At 34.6% G+C, this 22,209-nt stretch overlaps 2 protein-coding genes across 2 annotated transcripts; one reads left to right on the top strand and one right to left on the bottom strand.

Moving 5' to 3' along the window:
* Window positions 1-4,173: 4,173 nt before the first annotated feature.
* On the top strand, window positions 4,174-4,737 carry LOC140041065 (uncharacterized). Its single transcript, XM_072087448.1, has one exon. It carries the CDS (start codon window positions 4,174-4,176, stop codon window positions 4,735-4,737), a length of 564 nt encoding a protein of 187 aa, XP_071943549.1.
* A 2,511-nt stretch (window positions 4,738-7,248) lies between these two features.
* LOC140041073 (uncharacterized) lies at window positions 7,249-10,199 on the bottom strand. The gene is made up of 2 exons (XM_072087459.1): window positions 8,097-10,199; window positions 7,249-8,001 (listed from the first exon to the last, which is right to left on the bottom strand). The coding sequence occupies exons 1-2, from the start codon at window positions 10,197-10,199 to the stop codon at window positions 7,249-7,251; spliced, it is 2,856 nt and encodes a 951-aa protein (XP_071943560.1).
* Between the last annotated feature and the right edge of the window lie 12,010 nt (window positions 10,200-22,209).

A 22,209-nucleotide genomic window follows, 5' to 3' on the forward strand; every position in this document is an offset into this window, starting at 1 on the left:
GAGAAGATGGATACATGTGGAGTAAACTACGAAGTCACCTGCCGCAACTGTCCACAAGTTTACATTGGGGAAACAGGGAGGGCATTACAAACACAAATTAATGATCACAAAAAAGATGTTACAACAAACACGGGGGGAGTAATGACTAGGGCCTCCAGAACATCCACATCTTCGATCATACACAAATCTGCCATTACAGAACATGTCATAAAACACAATCATGTACCGAACTGGGAGGCTACCATCTTAATCAAAGAGCCTAAACGCAAAGACAGACAGATTAGAGAATCATTACATATAAGGAGAAATAAAGAGAAGACCATGAACCGGGACACTGGAGCCCACAAACTCTCGCATTTGTACAATGATTTGATAGACACATCACCTGGCCGAGCCCCGCACAACCTCCAACATACAACCGGAGGCGTACGACGTCATCAACAGATGACGTCAAGATTGAGCAAGCTGCATTAACACTCCGCAGTCAGTTGAGAAGGATCTCTGATAGAGATCGAAACGTTCGAGCAAGTACTCCGTTAACTTGTGCTTTTACAAAAACGAAATTTGTCATCTATAATTAAAATGATGTTTCTGGTGTTCTCTTAATCACTGCCCTCTTGTAACTGTTGCCAACTGATGTTGTTATTAGAACATCTAGGTGTTAGGTTAAACCCATTTAGGTTTGAAAGTGTATAGGAAAGTTTTGTTTTAGTGATTTTTTACATTTATACATTGAAAGCTTTAGATTTAAATCTTAAATTGTATAGTAGTTTATTTGCTTTTTTAATGTTTATATACTTTCGCCTTTACCTTGGAAAATACATAAACATTCATCTTGTGTTTGCTTATGTCACAAATTTCTTTGATCAAAACCAATATTATAAATATAATATGTAGGCCTACATTCATTGTAAGTATTTATTTCATTTTTAATCATTTCAAAACAAGATTTAACACTTAAAACTACAGCAAATATCTACTTAAAATATAGGAAATACTGATTTATGATTAGATATCAATTTGATTTTATTAATTAAAAACAATGAATATAATAATGTCATTATTATGTATTAGCATAGTTTTAAATAATAAAATAAATATTTTTTTACAGAATGACATGAATATATTATTTGGTATAATATTTAAAAATGATTAATAATAAAACATTCATTGTTTACTATTATATAATTTAAAATACAAAATTAAAAATTCCCTATAATAAATTTTTAAACAAATCACAGTTGATATGACAATATATTTGATTATTAAGGTTATAACATTTGAATTATTATAATAAAATAATTATTTAATGATAAGGTAAAATGATATTTAAAAGAAACAAAGAGGAATCTAAATTATTCAATAATTACAGATTCTGATTTGTTATGGTGCTCTTTTAACCATCATCACTGTTGTCTTAAAAGATCAAAATAGCGATTCCAGTTGATGCCATTGTAATCAGCTGTACCTAGTGTGAGACAAAGCCCATTCAGGTCTCAATCATGAACATTCTCTTATGGTGCTCTTTTAATCATCATCACTGTCTTCTTGAGACTCTCATATTTATTATTGAAATGATACCAGTTGATACCTGCATTTGTACCTGGTGTAAGGTAAAGCCCATTCAGGTTTGAATAATGACAGGATTTGTACCACCAACCACTTTTCCTGTCCGTAGCACAGTTACTATCCATTCTCTTATCATTGTCTTTATCATACGTTGTAAATTGTTGACCATTGTGGTATGCCAAAGAATCACCTAAACAAACAAGATATTAGATCATCTTTAGTTTACTTCATATATCTTTAAATTTTTAAATATTTGTATATTTGTATCACTATCCGATCAAAGTTTCCTCTGTGTATAATGTCATAAACCACATTTGTTACATAATAATAAAGACATAAGTTACTTTATATCTAGATTTCATTATAAATCATGTGTATAATCTATACACTAAAAAATAAAATTGAATAAACAATACGGATAATAAAAAAATCTCATTTCGTTTTGTTTCCCAAGGTGAGACTCGATCTCGGTACCTTGAATGCCATAGACACAGCCCAAACCACCGAGCCATACACAACTGACTAAAAGTTGTAGAATAATTCCTCCGGCTATTTACTATGCAGTAACCACTTTAGTGCAGTTAGATTATTACATACCGCAATTAATTATAATTTTTTACTATGATGATATATTTAAAAATTTAAAAAAATGATGCACTGTCAAACTATAAACTTTTAACTTTAATATATGAACATTTTATGGAAGAAAGTTAATGTTAGGTTTGTTATTTCGGCCTAAGAAAATGTCATAATTATTTGATTGGTATTTAAAATGCAATTAATGATGACTTTATCAACTTTTGTTCTCTTAATTTCATAATAAAGCATACATATGATACATACACTTCAAGAAATTGAAATAAAAAATAGGTGTTCCCGAGCATTCTGACGATCTATATTATTTTTAAAATAAAGGATATTTTCACCATTTTGTTAACTTAGACGTGCGTAGCCAGTCACTTTTGGTTATTTTATGTTGGCCATGAGTTTTATTTTTAACTTACAAAATATGGTTCATCTATTCAAGTAGCGAGCTATTACAACTACGTGATCAAAACAAAGCACACCTGGACAAAGCGTACCTGAGTAATGCCTCCGTTGGAAAGTACATTGACTGGCCTAAAGAAATCAAACGCCGCAAACGAGGTAAAGCAGGAGGTCTTAGAAAGCGAATTCGACGGAAAAGATCCAGACCGTACATCCCGTCACTGATAATCGGTAATGTACAATTGCTGGATAACCAACAATGGCTGAAAATGAATGAGCTCAGATCAAATGTGCAGCACCTAAATGAATTTAGGAATGTAAGTTTAATTTCATTTACTGAGACCTGGCTAACTGACCAACACAATGATAGCCACACTGAGCTAAGTGGTTTTTATATGGTACGTGGGGATAGAGACTCGCTGGCAACTGGTAAATCGAAAGGCGGTGGTCTGTGTTTATACGTTAATAAGGGATATTGCCATCCAAATAACGTATCGGTAAAATCCCATGTATGTACTCCAAACTCAGAAATCATGGTGACTAACATTCGGCTATACTACACACCACAAGAGTTCTCACACGTCATCGTAATGACAGTTTACGTGCCTGATAAAACATTAGCTAAAAGTGCCACCCAGGAAATTTTCGAGGCTACTATGATATCGAACCAAAATCACCTGATGCTTTGATCATCATAAATGGAGATTTCAATCACTGTACTACTATCAGCACGTCGCATGTAATACTAGACTGAACAATAAACTAGACCTTTGCTATTCTAATCTAAAGAACGCTTACATGTCTACAAAGTTGCCAGGATTGAGAGACCATGATCTGGTTATGTTACGACCAAGATACACCCCGCTCCACAAGACGAATGAACCAAAACAAATCACCGTAAAGAGATGGACAAACGAAGCGATGCTACAACTGCAAGGTGCACTAGAAGCAACTGATTGGGACTGTTTTAAAAACTATTTTAACTCCATACATGATTTGACACAAAATAGTAAGCGACTATATCTGTTTCTGTAGCGAATTAATAATTAAAGTGCATAGTAATAATAAACTCTGGATAACAAACAGAGTTTGTGCAGTAATACATAAGAAAAAAAATGCTTTCAACAACAAGGAAATTGAACGTTTAAAAGAAATTAAGAAGGAACTAAAAAAAGTAACTAGATTTGAACTCCGCCATTTTATATTCAAGTGGCCATAAGATGATGTCACTATGTCCGGTTAGCCATATCGATGCATGATTCTATATCTACAACTCATCAACATCCATAATATGTAATAAAAAATAAACTTCACCATGTAGTTTAGAATTTATGACTATTTAAAAAAAAGCATAATTTTGACGAATTTTTGAACTTTTTCATCAAAAACGCACGCAAATTATCCATTTACACGTGCTCGTAATTTTAAGTCGAAATTGTTTAAAAGTTTGTAAAATTACTAGAAAAGGCGGGAAAAACATAAATCACGCGAAAAATATATATTTTTGCGCTACATGCGCAGGTCAGTGATGTTTACAGTCCTATACGTCACTATGGCATCCCAGAACCCTTGGTAAATGCTATCCAGGTACTGTATACCAATTCTAGCAGTAGAGTCATGGTTGATGGTAACATCTCAAACTCCTTTAGTGTAACAACTGGAGTACTTCAAGGTGATGTACTGGCTCCATATATTTTTATTATCTTGGTGGATTATCTGCTGCTCCGGTCATCAGAATGTGACTCAGGAGTTGTGACTTGCCCACGAAAATCAAGAAGTTATCCAGCGAAAATCTTAAATGATTTAGACTTTGCAGATGACATCGCCCTGCTTGAGTCTTCAATACCTCGTGCCCAATCACAGCTAACGAGAACTGCCAATGCTGCCGCTGACCTAGGGCTTATCATTAGTGCCCCTAAAACAGAGTATATGGTATTCAACTGCTATTCACAGCCCCCACTTGAAGTTTATGGAAATGCAATCAACCATGCAACCAACTTCAAATACCTCGGCTCCATGATGGCATCTAGCAGTGGGGATTTTAAAAGAAGAAAGGGTCTTGTCTGGACAGCATTTTGGAAGCTAGAGAACGTTTGTGGAGATCTCCACCAAAGTAAAGCTGTACAATACAACCAGTGTTACTGTCCTTGTGTATGGCTGCGAGTCTTGGGTCCTCTCTAAGGCGATGGAAAGTGAAATCAACGCCTTTGGCACTTCATGCTATAGAATCATGCTAAATATCAAGAGAACAGATAGGGTGCCAAATGCTTATATCTATGACCTAACCAAGACCAGACCGCTACTGGAAAATATTAGATCCCGTCAATTAAAGTTCCTGGGTCACGCGCTTCGAATGCCTGATGACGAACGATGCAAAGAGTACGCTCTGTATGTTCCTCAACATGGGAAAAGAAAACGAGGAAGGCAGAAAACCAACTTTCTGAAATACATCCAACAGCTTTTAGGGGATGAAGGAGGCATGATTACAACTGATAAGCTGTCAGAGTTAGCCAAGGACCGTTGTGGCTGGAGAAAGCTTGTAGTCGCTTGCTCCGCAGCCGACTGATGATGATGATGCGCACGCGCGCGTAAAAAAATGCGCACACATGCTCAAAATGACATGAAACGCGTAGAAAGTTGATTAGAAGTTGATTTTTCGCATTTTGAAATTTTAATTTTGGCGTAACTTTCTGTGAAACATGCCATTTTTAATCCATAGAAAGTTTCCCCTTCATATGAATTAAATTTTCACCAAGTGTCAATACAAAATGACTTTTGGTTTTTAATCTATGATCAATCATTGAAATTCATAAAATCGCGCGTAACTTACGCTGCGCAACTCGGACGGGACCGAAAACCTTATTACGACATCTTCAGATAGAGGTCAATCTTCTGATAAAGTTATACAATGTTATGTTGAGAAGATTTAGAGATACACTAGCAACAAAATTCTGGGAAAGAAAGAAGAACATAGAAAAAAAAAAAAGATCCTGACAATAACAAGGGGTTATTGTAGTGACCAAAGTTATTGACGCCTTTGGACATGATGACGTCACAAAAAAAATTTAAAAATGGTAAATCATGCGAAAGATAATTGATTGACCTAGACAATATAAAAACATGGTGGGAAATGAAATACGGATAAGTGGAGATGCGCTCTATTAAATGTGATGAGCTATGACGAAAGAGACAAAAATCCTCTATTTTATAATCGAGTGGCCATACGATGACGTCACAATATCCGGTTAGCCATATCGATGCATGATTCGATATCTACAACTCATCGAATTTCAGAATATGTAATAAACAATAAAATTCACCGTATAGTTTAGAATCTATGACTGTTTAAAAAAAGGCATAATTTTTTAACTTTTTCATCAAAAACGCGCGCAAATTATCAAATTCCAGGTGCTCGTATGACGTGATTTTAAGGCGAAATTGTTTAAAAATTGGTAAAATTACTAGAAAAGGCTGGAAAAACATAAATCACGCGAAAAAAGTATGTTTTTAACGCTATGTGCGCACGCGCGCGTAAAAATATATACTCAAATAAATAATAAACCCAGTTTTTATGCTTCATAGAATTTAATATTACTGTATTTAATTTTTTTATTTAAATGTATTGTTTTTAACATAAATTTCCACTGTTTTTGCTATAAAAGTTGGGTTTTAATAATTAATATAAGTATCTGCCCTTGTTTGTTTGTAAAATTCTGAGCCTCGTTTGGTCTTGTTTGTTTCCATTTGGTTCCATTTAGTGTGACCGGTCACATACACAATACAATTAAAATCATTTGCGTTCATTCCGTAGCATCCTTCGTAGCTTCAATATTTGGTTTGTTCCGCCAGTTTTGTCACACATGCCATCAGACCTTGTGTAATGTGTTCAAAAAGTGGGGTTTTTAGATTGTTTAGTTAGAACTGAACAATTGTAAGTCATTGTCGGTTTTGTACCTGATTTTGAATTCTATTTTCTATAGGATAATAAATAAGGTCTTTCGCTATTTATATTTTATTACATAACTATGATAAAGAACTTTAAAGGTCAGTTCATTTTTAAAATTAAAAGAATGGATTTGCACGCAGTATTTTATTTACATTCACCCAAGAAAGCTGCCTCCCCTAAATTTTAATAAAATTACGCTAGAACTGTTGCTTCCGTGGACTTTAGATCCTGACGCCACCGCTGCTTAGGTACAGTACATGTCTCAAATTCTGTCCCAGCAGTTTAAATGCGATATTAAAATAAAATTCTACAGTATGTGGGTATTCATTGATTATTTTTACTACAAGGTACTGTTACGGGCTCGCTCGTTAGGCTGAAACCAACAATAAGAACACAACAAAACACGTTGTAGTTGTCGTCCATCTTTATTCATCTCCTTTCTTTTACTCTAGAGGGCTCACTTCCGTGTGACAAACCCATCACACACCCCCACTTAAAGAAAGTTTGATATGATTAAACTTATAACTGTTTACTATAACATCTTAAATCTTTTCTTATACAGTAGTTATTTTAACAGGTCGTTGATATGAATTTACTTCAACTGCTTCTTTAAAATTTCACAAGTTCTAATTACTTTAAATCCGTGTATGCCATTAATGCATCACTCTATCACAACTAACTTATTATAATTAAATAAACATTTTAAAATCAACAACACTTTTAAAATCATTTCATGCATGTTTTATCTAAACTCTTGACAAAGCGTCAGCTACAACATTGTCTTTTCCTCTGATATGATGAATTTCCAGATTCATTTCTTGAACTGCTAAACTCCATCTCAACAAGCGTTGATTCTTGTCCTTCATTCTTGCCAAGAAAGTTAATGGGTTGTGGTCAGTCCAAACTACAATTGGAAACGGAGTAGATCCAAGATACACTTCAAAGTGCTTTAACGCTGACATCAAAGCTAATGTCTCCTTCTCAACAGTAGAATAACGTTTCTCATGCTGGTCGAATTTTCTCGAGTAGAAACACACAGGCTTGTCAACACCGTTCTCGTCTGTTTGTGCCAACACAGCACCAGAACCAACATCACTGGCATCAATCATCAACGAGAACTGTTTATCAAATTGTGGAGCCATCAACACCGGTTCGTTTGATAACATCGCTTTAACTTTAATGAACGCATTATTGCATTTCTCCAACCACACAAAGCTCGCATTCTTTTTCAGCAGATTCGTTAATGGAGCTACAAGCGTTGAGAAACTTCTGCAAAAACGTCGATAAAACCCAGCCATTCCCAGGAAACGCATTAACTCCTGCTTACTCTTTGGAACTGGAAAATCACAGACTGCCTTAATCTTAGCACTTAATGGTTTCTCTTTTCCGCAACCAACTTTATGACCTAAGAACACAATTTCTGCACAGGAAAACTCGCTTTTCACCAAATTTACTGTCAACTTCGCAGCTGTCAACCTGTCAAACAATGCCTTAATTCTCTGCACATGGACATCCCATGTACAGTATCACTATAAACAACCAAATCGTCTATATAAGCTTCACAGCCCTCCAACCCTGAAATTATACCATTAACCAATCTCTGGAACGTGGCTGGTGCATTCTTTAAACCGAAAGGCATGACTTTATACTGATAAAGACCCATAGGAGTTACAAAAGCTGACACTTCTTTCGCACGCTCTGTTAAAGGAATTTGCCAGTAACCCTTTAGAAGATCAAATTTACTGACAAACTTAGCACTACCCACACGATCAATACAGTCATCTATCCTCGGTATGGGATATGAATCTGTAGTAGATTTGGCATTAACCTTCCGATAATCAGTACAAAAACGATACGATTTATCTGGCTTCGGAACTAATATACATGGAGAACTCCAAGCACTGCAACTAGGCTCGATTATATCATTCTTAATCATGTAATCAATCTCATTTTGTAATATCTTCATCTTGAACGGATTTGCTCTATATGGATTTTGTTTTATTGGTGAACAATCAGCTGTCTTAACATCATGCTCCACTAAGTTTGTTCGACCTGGAACATCCGAAAACAGCTGCAGATTTCCAAATATCAAACTAACAATTTCAACCTTACGATCACGAGATAAATGACCAACTTTCTCTTCAATGTTTGCAAGGACATCTGAATTACTGAACTTAACACATGTATCAGGATCCCCAAACTCTTCAGAATTCTCTTCAACAACACACGCAACTGGTGTTGACGTACAGGTATCAGTATTATTTCTCGCTGTGTATGGTTTCAACATGTTTATATGACACAGTCGCTTCTTCTTACGCCTATCTGGAGTATCTAACACATAGTCAACTTCTCCTACTCTTTCTAATACTTTGTAAGGACCAGCAAATCTTGCAGATAATGGTTGACTGGGAAGAGGCAACATAACTAACACTTCATCACCTGAATTAAAGCTTCTCTTTTCTGATTTCCTATCAAACAATCTCTTCATTTTACCCTGAGCCTTCACAAGATTCTTTCTAGCCATCTCACGAGCACGATTTAATCGATCACGAAATTCAGACACATAATCTAGTATCGATACAGACTCTTCTGCTTTCCCTAATAGCCTTTCTTTGACTATTTTAAGAGGGCCTCGGACCGAATGACCATACACCAACTCAAATGGGCTAAACCCTAAGGACTCTTGCACTGTTTCACGAACAGCGAATAACAATAAGGGAACTCCCTCATCCCATTCCTTTTCACATTGAAAACAATAGGTTTTAATCATATTCTTAAGTGTTTGATGAAATCTCTCAAGTGCCCCTTGAGACTGTGGATGGTAAGCACTTGAACTTATATGGGCAACACCTAACTGCTCTAAGACTTGTTTAAATATCTTTGATATGAAGTTTGATCCTTGATCGGACTGAACAGCTTTAGGCAATCCTACCCATGTAAAGAATTTTACCAATGCTTTAACAACATTCTTAGCTGTAATACGCCTAAGAGGAATCGCTTCTGGAAACCTACTTGATGCACACATTATTGTTAATAGATACTCATTTCCATTTTTAGTACGTGGTAATGGACCCACACAATCAACAATAACCCTTGAAAATGGTTCACCGAATGCAGGAATAGGCTTAAGTGGGGCTACTGGAACCTTTTGATTAGGCTTCCCCACTACCTGACACGCATGACAGGATTTACAATAGTTAGACACATCTTTTCTAAGACCTGACCAAAAGAAATGCCTGAGAATTTTGTCTACCGTTTTATTGACACCTAAATGCCCTGAAAGAGGATCATCATGCGCAATACCAATAATATCCTGACGGTATCCACTAGGAATAACTATCTGGTGAATCTCATTCCAAACATCACTACTTGGAATATCTGGTGGCCTCCACTTACGCATAAGTATGCCATCCTTTATATAATAACAAACAGGAACAATAGACATTTCCTCTACAGAAAGAGCTTGCTGACCAAATGGCACCAAATCAGGATCATTACTCTGCTCTTCCACTAACCTAGACCGATTGAGAACTGTCGGACCGAAATCACACACTTTTGGGTGCTGTTGTTCAGCCTGGGCAGTGTGTGACTCGGGACCTGAGCAGACAGCCTCTTGGGAAACGCGATCTGTAATTTCTTCGTAAAAACTATCACATAAGTCAATACTCTCATCCTCATCTATGGTTTTATTTGCCATAGATCGCGTCACCGCACATGATGGAAACACATGTGATAATTCTTTCTCTAAACACACCGTGCTTTCGTCTTCAACAGGACTTTTGCACACAACCGGTTCTACTGTCACTCTCGCCCGTATTCTTAAACTGGACTTTAGTCGTAGTTCGAAGTTCGACTTGAAAAAGTCGTAGTTCAAGCTATTACTTCAAATTCGCTTAAAAAACGAAGTAGTCGAAGTTTGCAGTTCGACTTAATGAAGTCGAGCTTTTATTCGAGTTGCACACGTCTGGGTAACAAAGGCTATACATTGGCCAATGACAAGAGAGTATTTGAGGAGCAGACGAAATTTTGCGCATTGATATCACTTTCCATTTTCTTACAAAACTTTTTACGCATCAGGACTATATACATGAAAAATAATTGTAATCGTTAATTATTAGAACAAGATCAGTATTAATTTAACAATGAAGTACTTTTGATTAACAACAAACAAAATCTTCAAAATATATTTAGGAACCATGGCGGTACGGTAACTTTCATATTTTCTAGGCCTCCAACAAAGTATGATCGCGACGAACCACGCACTTCCTAGCGTGACAAGAAAGCGCTAGGCCCCCTAAACATTCCATCGCGTGGTGAATTGCCGCATCTCCCATTGTCGCTATGGCGTGACGTAGTTCAAGTCGGACTTGCGCGAAGAAAATAATGTAGTTTGTATACGGTTGTAAATAAAGATGATTTTCATTATTATAACTTATACCAATGTATATTTAATTAAGCTAATATAAATATAGATATTTCATTCTTCAATATCTGGCCAATATAACAACTCAATGACTGTTACGTTTTTTATAAACATCGTTTAAAAACCATTTAGTCGACCATTTAGCCTGCCCCCTCCAGGACTAAAAAAATCGATCAAAATCCGTCTCGATTTAGTCGAGGTTGGCCTGATTTAGTCGGTGATTTAGTTGAAGTTCTGTTTATGAATTAAAATGACGTCATTTTTTTAGTTTTAGCTCGAACTACGACTAAAGTCCGGTTTAAGAATACGGGCGTCTGTCTCCGGCCAAATCATTCCCCAAAAGGAGTGTGACACCCCATACTGGAAGACTCGGAACGACACCGACAACAAAATCTCCGCTAACAATATCTGTTTCAATCCGAATTACATGAAGTGGGACTTCTTTATAACCCCTTTCAACACCTTGAATGAGCACACTTGCTCCAGCAGAAGACTCGTTTGAAAATGACAATGCCGATTCTATTATCAGGGATTGTGACGCCCCTGTGTCTCTTAAGACACGAACTTTACTCAGATTCACATCGTTGATCAATGCTACAGAACCAGTAGAGAGGAAAGGCTTAAATAGCTTTCGCACTTTTTCCGGACCTGAAGATTGGATCAACTTCTCACATTCATCAGCGTCATGACTCGCTGTCACTTTCAACGGGACTGTATTTACTAACGTGTTTGGAAGTGATTGGGGTTTCTTATTATCCCCTTTAGATTTGCTTTGAAACAGCCAGCAATCTGCCTTTATATGACCCTTTTTCTTGCAGTAAAAACAAGTTCTGACAAATTTACTACTACTATTAACTGTAGTTTTCTGACTTTGGACCTTAGAATCATCAACAGATTTGGAAACCGATTTGGCATCCACCACCTTGTGCGTGAGCACATAATTATCGGCAACAGAAGCCGCTCTCATTAAATTATCAACTTTCTGCTCCTCTAGATGTGTACGAACTTCAGTAGGGGAACAAGATTTAAACTCCTCAACTAACATAAGCTCACGAAGCTTTCTAAATTCACCCTTTACTCCTTCCGAACTACACCATCTATCAAAAAGAATCTGCTTCTAACGTGCAAATTCTGTAAACGTTTGATCATAAGGTTTACCTAAGTTCCTAAATTTCTGACGATACGCCTCTGGAACTAACTCATAAGCTGACAAAACAGCAGTTTTAACCGCATCATAGCTTTCACATTGATCATCAGCCAATGCAGAAAATACCTCTTGGGCTTTACCCACAAGAGCAGTTTGTAACAACACAGTCCAGTGTCTAGCAGGCCACTTTAATCTATTAGCAATTTTCTCAAAAGCTAAAAATTATGTCTCTACCTCGTCCTCATTAAACTTGGGAACCCATTTAATATTCTGAGTAATCTCTGAATCATTAGGTGTAGAAACCCGTGTGGTGTGACCCATTTGGTTAGCTAATTCTAATTTCCTTAACTCAAATTCATGTTTTTCTTTTTCCATTTCTCTTTGAGTTTGCATCTCTATTTTTCTTCTTTCAAAAATCAATTTTTCACGTTCCAACTCAATTCTAGCCAACTCGACCTCATTCCCCGCAGTTTTTACGGATTCATGAGTAATTAAACCAACATGATTTCCAATCACATTTATCAAGTCATATTTATTCATGGAATCATTTATAGATGCTCCAACCCTAGTACCTAGGAGTCGCAAACGCTCCTCTGATAGCTGAGCTACCACCTCAATGGACATGCTATCCAAAAAGTCCTCGTCAAAATCACTTTCTGACATAGTTTCTATTTGAAACAAACAAACAAAAACACAGGTTAAAATAATAACCAATATGACGATAATTAAGGCACCAGTAATGAAATACCTGCCAAGCCCACACAATATTAAACCTACCGTGCGCCGTGGTCTCAATAACTATAGACCCCTAAAATCAAAGCCAAACAGACTTCTAGTATCATAGCAAGTAGCAAGCCTACACAAGCCTAAAACAACAACACAGTGTACTGGCTCGACGACCGCCAAACCTCGTTCGTTATAAAACGCCTCTAAACCTAAAACCAGCTTAGAATAAGTAACTAAAATTACCATCAGTTCGATCTACAACTACAATTCCGCACTTTGTTCCCGGATGACCCCCCAATTTGTTACGGGCTCGCTCGTTAGGCTGAAACCAACAATAAGAACATAACAAAACACGTTGTAGTTGTCGTCCATCTTTATTCATCTCCTTTCTTTTACTCTAGAGGGCTCACTTCCGTGTGACAAACCCATCACAGTACTAAGGGTCTATAAGGCCTACAAAAAATGTTAATTCTTTGTATACTTTAAATGTGTTTTTTAGTGTAAAAATTGATTAAAGATATACTAACCTGCCGTTCCTGTGTATCCACTAATTGTCAAAACATAGTTAGAGTCCTCAGTACCAACATGGAAGTGAGAATATCTTGCAAACTTTGTTACATCCAAGTGGTCCGTCATCTCTACTAAGAGCTCAAAACTGCCATGGGAAGTTATACGGTTGATCTGTTCATTACCAAGCCAGAACTCTGTGTTCAAATTTCCAAAACCCTCTTTGTATTGCGACCAATTACGGTTGAAATTAACTGATCCATCTTCTCTTCTCTGTATCACCTGATAATGAAAGGATAGTAATCTATACTCTATTTTCTAAAACACCGATTTCAAGTTCATCAACTGGAGTAAATAGAAATAAATGAATTAAGAACCTGAATATTAATATTACTATGAGGTTACGTCAATATTTAACAATTTAATTTTGATGTTCCTCGATTTGATTTGATTATACTCATTTTACAATAATTATGCAAGTTTTTGAACATTTAGTGTGATTGTTCTTGTATTTTGTTTAGATCATCATAGTTTTGTTGGTTTTACATGTGACCTCCAGGCAACGCTTTACTCACTCGATCTGCATGTGCGTAGGTATAGTTTTTTAGATTGATTTTTTCATTAATTTCTGTTGAACAAAATGGTAAATCTAAAGTTATGTTTTTAATAAAGCCGAATATTATTAAGAATTGTTCATTTGCAATAGGCTATTTATCCACCAATATGCAAGTTTTAAACATGCCTAACAACTGTTCACTTAACTATGTTGTGCAAATGAGTAGAATGTTGACGTCATTCGTTAAAGTTCCCTATTTTATTCTTGCCATCATCTAAAGGTCAACATCGCCTTCTATCTATTTTCAAGACGTAAGGAGTGCAGGGTGTGACGTCATATGTGAGATGTGCTCCTTCAGATGTATTTACATAAATTGTTGCCAATACTTACTGTCCATCCTGCATCACTTCTCATGTCACAGTACACAGTAATTTGTGGTCCTCCATCACATAGCTGTATCACATATTGACCACTCACAGCAGAAGGATTATTTTGTAAAATGTTACTACACTCCCTCATAAAACACTCTAAAATTACAAAATTTGAAGATCACATATTAGATATAACATTGAAATAAGCCTATACATTGAATGAAACGTCCATTTGGTTATAAGATTGATTTTGTAGTAGGTCAATACAACAGAAAGTACTTTTAGAATATTAAAGAGAACATTTCCTATAGGCAAATTCAACAGAAACAAAATGTCACTGCCAGCAGCCAATCACTAATAATAAAAGTGAACCTCCATATGAAAAATAAATTTATTTAATAATAAATTGTATACTTACTTGTTTTGGGAATCAGTGGCCAGGACATGAAGAAAAATGAAATATAAAATAATTAACATAATGACCGTATATAGATAGAATGCCGCTATTACAGTAATTTAATAACTACAGACTATAGTTTTGGAGAGAGAGAGAGAGAGAGAGAAAAGAGGAACAGCATTTGACAGTAGTTGAAATAGTGAACTTCCTATTGAGAGTGACCACACGATAATGTAGGTGCATCACATTGGCCAATTGGTGTAGATATGCTAGTTTAAAGTCGCATCCAAAGACATTATTTTTTATCATACGTCCACTACACAGTCATGCATCATGCCTGCGTAGAAATGTATTCTGATCACGAATGTATAAATTTATGACTTTTGAGCCCATTATTATTTATAATTTATTTAAACGTAATTGCTTTTTGTGCTGATAGTTTTTAATTTATTTACACCAATAGTAGTCTCACCATGACAGTAAATCAAGAACTAAATAAAGTTTCTTCTTTCAAATAATTTTTTTCTTTTGGATGATCCAAAAGAACAAAATATTTGAATACTATACAGAGATCCAGATGAACGTTTTTACTACTTTTTGCTTAAATCTAATAATGTATCACCCAATATACTTACAACAAATGATATCATGTGTAGTAGACAACACATAACAATATTCAAATTATGATTGACAATATTGCTATTTCACAGGTTTCTCATTAAAATTAAAGATGAAACACTAACATGGGGGCATTCCAAAGTATATATATATATTTTTTAAATTGTATAATTTTGCTATTGAAAAAAATGAAAAAATTAGTTTTTTTACATCAATTTAGTCTTTTATTTACAAATCAAAATATTATTGAACCTTTGAAACACTGTTGAAGTTTAGGTCAAGTGAAAATATTAAAATTCTTAAAATAATATAAAGTATTATTTATGAAATTAATTATTCAAAGAGTTATAAAGAGAAGCAATAATTGTTAAATGTTATCAAAGTAATTTATTTATTTAAAAAAAGTTATGTTTCGTATAAATAAATCTTCAAGCTATTAACACATTTAAGGCGAATCTTTAAAAATTGACATTGGCATTTGACGTCTGAATTTCTTAGTGGATCCAAGTTGAAACTGAAATTTTCTTCTATCTTTTTTTTTGTCTTAATAATTTTGCATCTGATTTATAAAGGTTCACAAAGAATGAAATCTACCAAGTGAAAAAAAAACTTGTTTAAATCTATTGCAATTTAATATCTTTAAGAACAGTTGAAAAGTAAGTTTTGAAAATACAGATTTTGGAATCATTATTTCAGTAATATAACACTAAAATGAGGAGAAAAACCCAACCAAAATTTCTCAGAAGTGACAATTATGAATTTTTAAATAAAAATTATGTATGAATATGAATATGAAATTAATAAAGTCACAATTTTAATAAAATATTTGAATATGAACAAACTCGCCATTTCTTGAAGTGCCCTTTTAAACTATAGTAGGCTTAGTCCTAGGAAAAACCCATACCAGCATTTGTTATTTATCCTTTATGAATTTTAAATGGTAAAATAAATTGATCTTTTATATTGATAGAAATATTTTTCTATTTTATATATGGATTTAATTGATATTTAGATTTAAGTGATTCCTCTTAATATTTTAGTTCATTACTTTTATGTAGGCCTACTTCAGGAGCCAACAAAATTCAATAGGCGTTTCCCCAAAACCATGTTTTGTTGAATATTACGTACGTTGTTCATTCCATCAGTACACTAAATCAGAAAATTTAACTCACCCTTTCGATGTAACTAAACGCAGGCTTTTGAATTATGTTGTTTTCGTATTTTTTGTTTTTTGTTGTTGATGCTTCTTCCAGTATTTGCTTATTGATTTGACAAACATGATCTGTCTGGTTATAGTTGACCGACAAGCAGTATGATTTGTCGGAACATTCCAGCAAACAATTTACACGGCTTATATTCTTCAACTCATAACTCCAACCATCAAGAGCCTGCCCCTGGATAACTGTATAGAATAAATTGGTCGAAAGAACGACAATGGGCAGAAGATTAAGAACGACAACCAAAGTTGCAAACGTATGCATTGCGGCGTTTTGGAAATACGTATTGACAAAATAAAATGTATGATGTGCCTTCAAATGCAACTTGTCGTACACCAATATTTGTGGTAATAAGGAACTACTGTACGTTTTCATCTTCTGATGTGCGTATTATAGATGTTCCATCCAAGTATAATACAATAGAACTTTGTCTGCACCAATCAAAAACGTGTTAGTAATAATAAGGTGTAATTACATAACAATGTATGAACAAACTTGATGCTTTTTTTCTAATAGCCTATCAAATTGAACCATCAAATGCATGGAGTTATAGTTTTTTAATTATTATTAAATAAATTAAAGAAATTATCATTAAATCATAACTTAAAGCAAAAGAGGACACATCCATCATTTTATCAGTTGACATAGAGTTCTGCGATGCTGACGTCACAACAGTAGGTGGCGCTGCGTGGTTGCTAGCCAATCAAAAAATGCGTTCAACCCGCCTGAGTGACTCCAAGGTCACCACATAAAATGTAAACATATAAAGGATTATTGTCCTTTACTGAATTTTCTTCTTTCAATCTTTATAATATTATATAGTATTATATGGTGATGCTATTAAATGACATCAAATGTAAACATATATAAAGGATTATTGTCAAGTTTACTGAATTTTCTTCTTTCAATCTTTATAATAGGATAGTATTATATGGTGATGCTATTAAAATTCAAACATATTGTAATGTTTGTCTTCCACTTGTCTCTATTCTTAGATATTATTATTTAAAACATGCTCTCTGCATGTAGAATAATAGCATCTGCATAGTTTAGTATCTTGTTTGAAAATGAAGGTTAATTTAGTGAAATGATAAACATTATTACACTACAAATCAATATTTAGAGTAACCATGAGGTGACTTTGGTATTGACACAGAGGGACAGGTGTAAGCTCCTATTTTTCACGCTGCTGCTCTAGCCCGCTACGTCACACGAGATGACTCATTCATTAGATGAAATCCAACAGCAGTAATAGTACTACACTTTGACATTTTTGTTAAAATGGAAATTCGACTATAATTTATAGGTACTGTACCTGCACCTGTTGAATCCAAAAAACGGCTGGGAAAAGAGTCTAATGACAAATCCCAAAGCATTTCTGGTATTTATGAGTCCCATGATATTACTATAATTCACTGTCAGATAATCATTGAATTATTATCAAAACAGTCCATTGAAGTTTTTGTTTGTAATAGGATACTTGAAGTATCTAGGCTTGATGAAGTGACCCCCAGACTTGACCTTAGCAATAACAATAAGCAAGCAGCGTTTTTTGTAAGAAATATTCTTGTTTAAAACTGTAATTGGCTGAATCACGATTTAAAAGAATATGTGTGTTTTAATCATTGACAGTACCCAAATGACTACAATTTAATTGTTAAGTTCAAAGTATGGAACCTGCAAAGTAATATTTTCACCCGTATTTTCATTACAGTAAAGTGTTTGTACTGTTTTCTTAATTATCAGTACAATTAAATCAATTAGTGTATGTCAATGGTAAAAGTTGAAATGAAATATGGTGACCAATTAATACAGAAACAGGAAGTTCCTAAGTCCTGTTGGGCTATGTTTGTGTCCAGTTGTGACAGTTTTATCCTAAATTTCGTCAGTCTATCTTGAGATCTGATCGAGAAGCCTCAGAAAAAGGGTATGTTTTACTTTACTTTTGTATTATATTTTGTTAATTTTATGCTTAGGATTTAGATTTTTTTTTGGCTAAGCTCTTAGACTGAATTGAATTTATATTTTGTAGACTAAGTTTTATTTCTTTTTAACTATTATTTGCTTGTTAACAAATAATTGACGTCACTGTCATGCACAAAAATGATTGATAGGCACACGCCAGTTAAATTATATATTTACTGCCAAGAAAGGTGTAGTGTAGTGCAGGTTTATCAAGTATCAATTTATTTTGAGCCTTTGTATTTTTAGTTAAGACTTTTTATGTTGTTATTCTTAGTTTAAGTATACTTTTGAGACTTCATTGCTCAAATGTATTTATTTTTAATCTATACATTTAAAGGCACTCTTTAATTAACTTGCATAGTGTAAAGAAGCTGAATCTATAACTTTTTGTTATAATGACCAACAAAATGAGTTTGTCAGTCCTATCAAATATGTTGAAGTATTGCAAAATATTCACTTGATTTATTTTAGGCTGTATGTGGTATATACGAACATGAAATAAGACTTCGTATGAGGCCAGTGCCAAGAGAGCCACTGAGCTGGTAAGACATTAAGATATAATTGTTAATTACAAGTTATATAAGTGTAATGTGGTCGTTTTCTAAAGAGAATTGGAAATCCTTTATTTTCACGAATAATTGTATTTTGATATTTATAGTTATGCATTGCTGCTCAAATTTAATTTAGTTTATTAAGTTTATTATATATCCTTAATTACATTTTTTGCATGGAGTTTATTACCTTGTATTATATATTTTCAGTTTTTTCGTTTTGCTGTATTTCTTATTCAAATAAAATCATATGAACCCAACAGTACTTTGCCGTTTCTTTTTGTGACATCCGACCATGCCCTGTAATATCCCGTATTACTACAAAATGTATTGTAGATGGAGAAGCATTCTATATACTTAAGTTTAGAGTTTACGATTTTTAATTTTCTTTTTCTATTTATACGTTTATTAATATGGATGATATTTCCGAAATAAAAAGAAATTGAATTGAATTGAATTAACATTAATTAATTTTCCATATGTTGTTTTCACATAGCTACCACAGTATTATTTAATACACTGCACTCTCCTCACCTCTGCTGGCTTGATGACAACTTGAGCAAAAAAAACCAACCACCTGACATGTTTTAACTTCAGATGTTGACTTGTCTAATGGCATTGTCTAGTTAGGAATCAAAAATTAATATAGTACAATGTTGTATATATGATCTAGAAAAGTTGTTCCTATTCATTCTTAAATCAATATTTGAGTGTCTACTGTATTTTGTTTTCATTAATTCTAAAAGCCAGCAAAACTTCTTTTATCTTGTTTAAAAATCTCAATTATTTCTGTCTTTACCTTTGAAATGTACTTACTTTAATTGTGTTAATTTGATTTTGATAATTTTAAGTTTAATTTTATATTTTCTTTTGTCCATTTATATACTGTATTTTGTTTATATTTATGTAGTTAAGAACTGAACCACTTTGGAAATCAGTACATTGTATTGAAAGTTTATTCAGAATAAAGAAAGATTAAATAAATTAATTAAAATACAAAATTGAAGAGTCAAGGAATATAGTGTGCACTGTAACATGAACCTTTGAAGCATGCAGTCACAATTGAAAAAGAAAACAGAATCTTGTTAATATATTCATGGATTAAAGAATAGAAGGATATGCATCGACGGTGACATCAAACGATTTTACAACGCGCTTGCCTATACTAAAGCACTGCTGCCAATCAAACAAACACGCTCATTGAACTCCGTGTCTCTAACCGCGGCCCTCTGTAAAACGCTTCGAATCAACTGTTACATTTTTTGAGACCAAAACGTAAGCATGTAGAAATCGTATGCGCAGTCTGAATGTTCTATTGACATGTCTGCGTCGATGATTAATTGACAACAAAAATATATTGCTGAATAATTCTGTTTTAGTTTCATCACAATCGGACTACGAAAAGTTCACTTTCTTACGACTGGTAATTTTAAGTAGTTGGTAATATTAATAAAATATGCAATTTTTATATTTGAATTATCATTATTTGCCTGCCATCTTCTGTCATTAAAAATTGCGTTAATCTATAGAATATTAAATTATGCATTTGACCATGTATGTTGTTAGCGTGGCCGGTGTTCACCCATACAACAATCGTGTTTTTAATATATGGCTAAGCAGTGGTTTCTTCATAAATCTCCTTATTTATCGATGTGATTATATTTAAATTGTAGTGCCTGGTGATTGGCTAGTGGTTATGTCATCCACATCACATCCAATCACCGGGTCTAATTGAATGAAAACAGCGATCCCTGATCCGGGATTGGCTGGCTATGTATAGTTGCGATTCGTGTTCCCACTAGCGACGCAGATTAGCCTAGGCCTACCTAGGCAGTATCAATGTCGGCAAATCATATGGTTTACTAGTAAGCCTAGGCCTAGTATTGCTGATTTTGTAATTTTACATGTAGGCTGAGACAACAAATAAATAGTTATTGTCTCAGATGTAGGGCTACTACAGGTCATAAAATGCTACTTTAATGTCATAGGCCTAAAAACATTAGCGTAGATCAATCGCGGCAGAAACCTATACTAATTACAATTATAGCATCTACAATTCTAAGCCAATAACAATATAGTATTGTTTTTATCTGGTATATTGATGAAGTAGGCCTACACTAAGGTCTTCACAATAACATAAAATGTAATTTAATAACTGTTTTCAATGGCGTGAGGCAGAGGCCTGAAGCCACTTGTTTAGGAAACCTAAGTGGCCCTCCAAAAGTTTCAAAGATCGAGGCCTCGGACGTTTTTAGCATTTTCGACATATTTTATGCCTGTTCCTCTGGGCACTGCTCATGGGCCCCAAGCTTCGGTTTAGCCAGTGAGCGCACATATCCGTTACGCCACTGATTATACTGTTCAAATATGTATGAATACATACAGTGCAACAAAGAACGCGCGAAAGAAGCGTAGTCAACACGGTTAAATGTCGTTGCACCGTGTGCAGTAAACAATATATTAGGCACGCGACCGTTTCGTTGTTACCATGCGGTTAATTAAACTGTAACATTGTGGGCGGTCCGCGGTCTGTCGGCGAGAGTCAAGGAACCCTTGATCTCACGTCGATGCATATCCTTCTATTCTTTAATCCATGATATATTTAAATATACATACTGTTTACTGAGTACGGCCATACTGCATTGAGACACCGGTTCGAAGTTAAGCAACGTTGGGCCCGGTTGCGTTCTGGATTGGAGACCATCTAGAAATTGCTGCGGGTGCTGTATATACTGGAGAGTGATGGTGTAATGGTAATATCGGACTAGCATGTGATAGGCATAGGTTTGAGGTTATCTGTACCATACTAATTGCATCCTTAGGCAAGATGCTTTACTCTCATTGCCTCATCCTTCGGTAGGCGCTGCACTGCTGGCAGCCGTGGGTCCGTGGAGGGCCTAATCCAAATTTCCTCAGTTTCCAGTTAAGCTTGAGGACAAACCTTTACCTTTACCTTTTACTGTTTCTTCATTCTTGTTTTGTTTGTGTATTTAATATTTAAAATTATAGACGTTTATTGTGTTACTGTTTAATATTTTTTAGTGACCCCTAGTCGCTTATTTTCTATCTTATTTTTGTACATTTATGCATTTCATTGTCGTCTGGGGAATTGTCTTCTTTTGTAAAGCTTCAAAAGCATCTTAGTAACAGTTCTGACTGGAGAACAACGACTTAAAATATTCTTGCAGTCTTCTGTTGTTCAATTTTTGTAATATTTTGATTTGTGGTG

The sequence above is a fragment of the Antedon mediterranea genome, chromosome 1, assembly GCF_964355755.1.
Source record: "Antedon mediterranea chromosome 1, ecAntMedi1.1, whole genome shotgun sequence".
Classification (NCBI taxonomy): Eukaryota; Metazoa; Echinodermata; class Crinoidea; order Comatulida; family Antedonidae; genus Antedon; species Antedon mediterranea.